Here is a 5,725-nt window from a genome sequence, read left to right on the forward strand (position 1 = left end):
ATATATATATATATATATATATATATATATGTATATATATATATATATATAATGTCTATATAAAAAAAAGAATAAGATAGTTATTCTATCGTAAAATTTTATAAAGATCTTATAAAGGGAATGCTTTGCAACGAATATGACACTTATATAGATTTTCTAGTGCGTAATGGGCTAGCTATAGTTACGAGGAAAATCGATATCGTATGTATTGAGGGAATATTACTCTTCAAAGAGCTTCATTCTGCTAGCTGACCGCTAATTACTTTCCGATCAGCAGAACGGCACGTCAAAGTTGCTTTGTCAAGGGCTGCTTCATGGTTGCGTGAAACCTCGAGTTCCATGTACATTTCATTAAGTATCCGGGAACAAGGCAGTACGAGGATACCTTTCATTTACGATGATATATATACGAGTACAGTGCGCGTAAAGGTCGCTGAGAACTCATGTCTTTGATAAATTCATGCCGCCTGCTGATCCCGCCCACGCGCGAGTGATCGAACGAAATGAATTCGTAAAGCCGCGCACTTTACTGCCGTTTCGATTGGAAGAAATTGACGATACAAAGTGTTTCGATGTAACCACTGCTCGATGCCCTAGTAATCTCTTTTAACCTGCGAGCTATAAGCGTTGCATCTAGATAAAAAATTACTTACAAAAAATTTGACAAATATCTACATCACATAACAAAGAAAGAATTATATTATATACTTTGTACACGAATAAAGGATCTTTTAACTAATAATAAAATTTCTGAAAATATTCTTCATTGACAGTGAAAAGTCTGGAAATAAAAAATATAATAATAATTGATAAAATATTAACCTATATAGTTATTAAATATAATTCAACAATACTATGAATTTTTTATAACTTAATATTAACTGATGAGAGTTTTCATAACATAGTGATAATCAACTGAATCATTATTGTTTATTATTGTTTATTTCAAGATATTAACTATGCATATTTTTAGACAATGCGTATTCTTAGTCCTTACCTTATGTTGTAATTATTAAAAGTACATTCTTGGACATTAATGAAAAATGTTTAATAAGAATATGTACAAATTTTTGTTTCAGTATACCGATTGGGATCAAGTGAACGATGGTTATCAGAATCAGAGGGCGATAGCAGATATCGTGGGTGATTATTTCTTTATCTGCCCATCCACACATTTTGCGCAATTATTCGCAGATCGCGGCATGAAGGTCTACTATTACTTTTTCACGCAGGTAAGTGATTGTATCTATCATTACGTTCCGTTATAAGATAGATATTAGTCAATAAGAATGTTTTAAGAGATTTAAGAGATATTATAGAGCCAATAACCAGTTGATGAACCGTTGTTACGTTATGCATTTTGATAATTTCATGGGGGAGATTTCTATAATGTAGAGCGGGGCTAATTTTTTTTTTAGATTGTTATAAATTTTCATACAATTATGATTAATGGTGAACAATAATTAAGTATTTATAAATTTTTAATATACCTTGTAAATAAGAAAAAAAGTTTCGTTTTTTACAAGAATGCAAAGTGGCTCAATATACGTCATCTATGAGACATGTTAAACAATTCCGAAGGATTGATTAAGCCATGACGGTAATTGTGTAGTAAGAGGTTAATATAAAAAGAGGTTAAATATTATTATATAATAACATGAAAAATAACACTATGTGTATGTATATTAATCAAATTTTTATTAGTTTCTATCTTAAGTATAATAATTTGTAATATTCTCGTTTTAAATGTTTTAATTATCAAAATTTTAAAAACTAAAACTTACTCTTCATAATAATAAAATTACACATAAAATATAGTGATACATAAAATATAGTGAAATACAGATTTCATTTAAGTAACTGAGTTTCTAAGATTATTGTTGTGGAATACTTGATTCAATAAGTCTTACATCTCAATGTTGACCGAAATATTTTTTTATAACTAAAAAACAACCGTAAACAAAATAACAACTTGAACCATTAAAGTTAAAAAATACACTAATAACTTAATAACACTAATAACTCGGCACAGCGTGCCGATTATTGTACTGAACTTTTATCGCTATTCTCCCAAAGTAAGCCGAAAGAACAGAGTTTACAAAACTGAGAAATTACCGCAAAAGAATATTATGTAAATTGGATTCTGAGTCGCTTTTATATATAATATAATAAAAAAGTTTATGTGATAGAAATATATTTAAGGGAGACGGAAAGATAAAAAAACAGCAGAATCTATTAGACAAAATATAACGTGAAGTAAGTGGAAAACAATTGTTTTAATGTAAATGACGAATGTATTATTAATGCGTTTCCTAGTCCCATGGAATTTACTCGTAACATTAATCAATTATCAATGTGCTACCGTAGCAATGATCAAGTATGAGTAATATTTGGATAGCGAGTAATAACTAAATATAAACATATATTCACATTATCAATTACGCACAAATCACGTCCACGTGATTTATTTTATCGTTTTGTCAATTTGCGAGGTGTTATCACATCGGAAGATAATGCATCCTCCATTACATCATCGGGGTGTAATGTTTAAATTCAGAATGCAGCAAATTGTGCACGTTCATGACGTTGTACAATTACTGTTTCGTCTCCTCGTGACCACCGAAATTATTTGAAATGTAAACTCACGTGGGAGAAGTTTGTGTACACTACGTGTATGCGGACATTCTATTGTGTTGTAATATGTCGCGTCATTCCTGCTGTCATGTTCAGCTTTTCGTTGCGTTTATTCCGATTATGAAATGTCTTTTATCGACATCTTATTGAGTTATAAACAAAATTTTATAATATGCTTTAAAACTCATGTTACAATAATAAGGAATTATTTGAGAACAATTTTCGAAATAAAATTAATAAGAGTTTAATTGAATTTAATCAAATGCGCTATTTTAATAGAATTTACTATTTAGAAAATAATATGAAAAATAGATATATAATTTAAATGTTGCCTTAAAATAGATTTTTCCAAAATAAGCAAATATTTCTAGAAAAAATTTTAATCTCAAACATATTTATTATTAAAAATATTTTTAACGTTTAAAGGTTTGTTAAATATTTTGCTAAAAAACTTTCAAAAAATTTATAAATACAATTTATTTGAATAAAAGTATATTATTTATTCTATATATTTTTTAATTAGGTAAAATTTTTTTAATTAGGTAAATTTCTTCCATTTTCTGTATCCTGAATATCTGATCTAATTAATCTTACTATTATTATGCCATATGTTTCTGATAAAACTTTTTTCTTTTTTATAAGATTTTGCTAATGGAGGGATATTAACATAGTGATATAATGACAACTCCTTTAAGTCAATTAAATTGACGATCTGAAAAATAATGTATAATAATAAAGTATAAACGGTATTTCTTTTGGAAAATAAATCAAAATTTTATTCTTTAAATAAGCGTGACTTTATATATGCATATAATAGAATTCTTATGTTAGTATAATAAGTTTAATAATTACAGGGATCGAGCGTTATAAAGATATTGTCAAATCTATATAAAGATTATGCGTTTCCTCCGTGGGTTTCCTCCGTGTCCAAATCCATTCTTGGAATGCCAAAGTTTTGTGAATCTTACAGTTCACTTCATCAGGACGAGGAGCACCCTGGTACTGAGTATCAAACGCATAATCTTTATATAGAAAGCACACGTGGAAGAATACCCGTCTCAAGAATACTGTCAAATCGTAAAGAGTAATCAAGAAATTGATGAATTCGATTATCAGAGCAATTTAGTTCTTGTCGAATAATCTCTTTGCTGTCTACACTCTTTCTCTCCTCTTTTTCTTTTTCTCTCTGTTCCCTCCTCTCCTTCTCCCCCTTCCCACCCTTCTCTCGCTCTCACTTTCTCAGTTTTTCTCTTCGTAAAATAAAATTATGCTAATAAAAAAATCAATGGATGAAAATAGATAAAAGTATAAAAATATAATATAATTTTTCTTATAGCTTTAAGCTAATAAAGAAAAATAATTTTAATGTTAATCGAATAAAGTGTTCGATCGAACAAAGATACATGATAATGGATAAATATTCTGTTAGTCTATCATTTTTGAAAATTGAACGTTCCTTACTTTCGTATTTTAGTAATCAAAACACGATTCAATTTGATGGTAACACGATCTCGAAGTATCGCTCTCTCGTGTGTTCACGAGAGTGTTTTCTATCCTTTTGGGCATCCTTGATGACTGATGTATCGATAGTCGTTGTAAAAAAACCAAAAAAATCGTGCAAAGTGTATTTTAAGAGAAAATAAACAAACAATTGAAATTTTATATAGATACTTGTAATATCATTTCTATTTTAAGAAATTTTTTTCCTTGAGATCAACGAATTTTGCATATGAATTTTGCATTGATGAATAACATGAAAATATGAACATATGAATATTACATCGAAGATTGTATTACTGAATAAATGAGAAAATATTTTAAAAATAGAGATATTTCAAGAAAATATTGCAATTACCTTACATATGATTATAGATTACAAAAACAGAGTTTCGAAATATTGAGAAAATATTTTCAATAGTATGATATATTTTATACTATAACATTATTTTATTAATATTATTTTTACGTACCTTTTATGCATTCAGAGAAGAGATTTTCTATGTGAAACTTTGTAAATTTTAAATATGAAAAAAATTTATAGAAATTTAAAATAATAATATAGAAAAAAGTCGAAGAAATTATAAATAAAAATTTTTACGCACTAATTCATTTCAGAATTAGTATCTTACTTAGCTATCTCACGTGTATTTAATAATAAAATAATCATAGAAATAATGTGATCAAAAATCAAATATTTTATAATTAATCATTTGTCCGAATTCATTCAAATAATTCAGTAAAAAAATGTTAAATTATGATTTTTATATATTTTTCTATTTGTCTACATCTACAATTGTCAACTTGTTTCCATGAAGTGAAAAATAGCACTTTTATCTAATCCATGTCATTGATTACATCTCTCTTTTCCTATATTTGATGCTGCCCTTCTTTTTTTCTTCTCCCTTGCTTCTGAACAATCCTATTTCTCATTTCCGTGCATTTCCTATTTTTCACTATGCATTTTCTCGTTTTCACTTCTCGTACAAACACTTTTTCGTATCATCTCATTCACCTTCACTCCTCCCTTTTCTTCTTTTATTCCCTTCTCCTCTTTCTCTCTCTCACTCTCACTTGCTCGCTCTTTCTTTTTCTCTTAGAGCATTCTTTTCGCAACCTTTCGCATTGCACTTTTTACTTTATCTTTTTTTTCTCTCTTTTTCGTCCCCTTACTTGGCGCTATCTTCTATCTTCATTGCAGCCTCTGAGCTATGAAACGCACGTAAGCAAAATGCCGCGGTACGAAGGCTCGAGCAATTAGTGAAGAAGGTAATTTATCAGCTAGTAACGCTCGCTTCTTCGAAGCGCCGTTGAAAATAAAGAGGATGTCATTACTCATGCGTCCCAGCCGTAATCTTAATAACGGGTTTTACCCACTGGTTAAACGAAGACTCGCGCGAAAATGCTTACTTCCCTTTTTTTTATTATCGCTCGCTTGCATGACCTGTTTTTTGCAATTTCAAGTCGCATCGCAGAATTAGAGTACACTCACACCGATCTGAAATTGACATTCAATCATATATCTTGATATGCGATTATTATTTATATGATTCAAATTGATTCTTCTCATAATATATATATATATATATGTATA

General features: G+C 28.9%; 1 protein-coding gene across 1 annotated transcript in view; it reads left to right on the forward strand.

Moving 5' to 3' along the window:
* The first annotated feature begins 1,058 nt into the window (after positions 1-1,058).
* The window catches only part of LOC105617726 (acetylcholinesterase-like), a 10,209-nt gene continuing 5,542 nt past the window's right edge, over positions 1,059-5,725 (forward strand). Inside the window, exon 1 of the mRNA XM_012199280.1 lies at positions 1,059-1,232. Within this exon, the coding sequence (XP_012054670.1) occupies positions 1,059-1,232 (174 nt within the window). The remainder of the gene's footprint in view (positions 1,233-5,725) is intronic.

The sequence above is a fragment of the Atta cephalotes genome (assembly GCF_000143395.1).
Source record: "Atta cephalotes unplaced genomic scaffold scaffold00013, whole genome shotgun sequence".
In the NCBI taxonomy this organism is placed as follows: domain Eukaryota; kingdom Metazoa; phylum Arthropoda; class Insecta; order Hymenoptera; family Formicidae; genus Atta; species Atta cephalotes.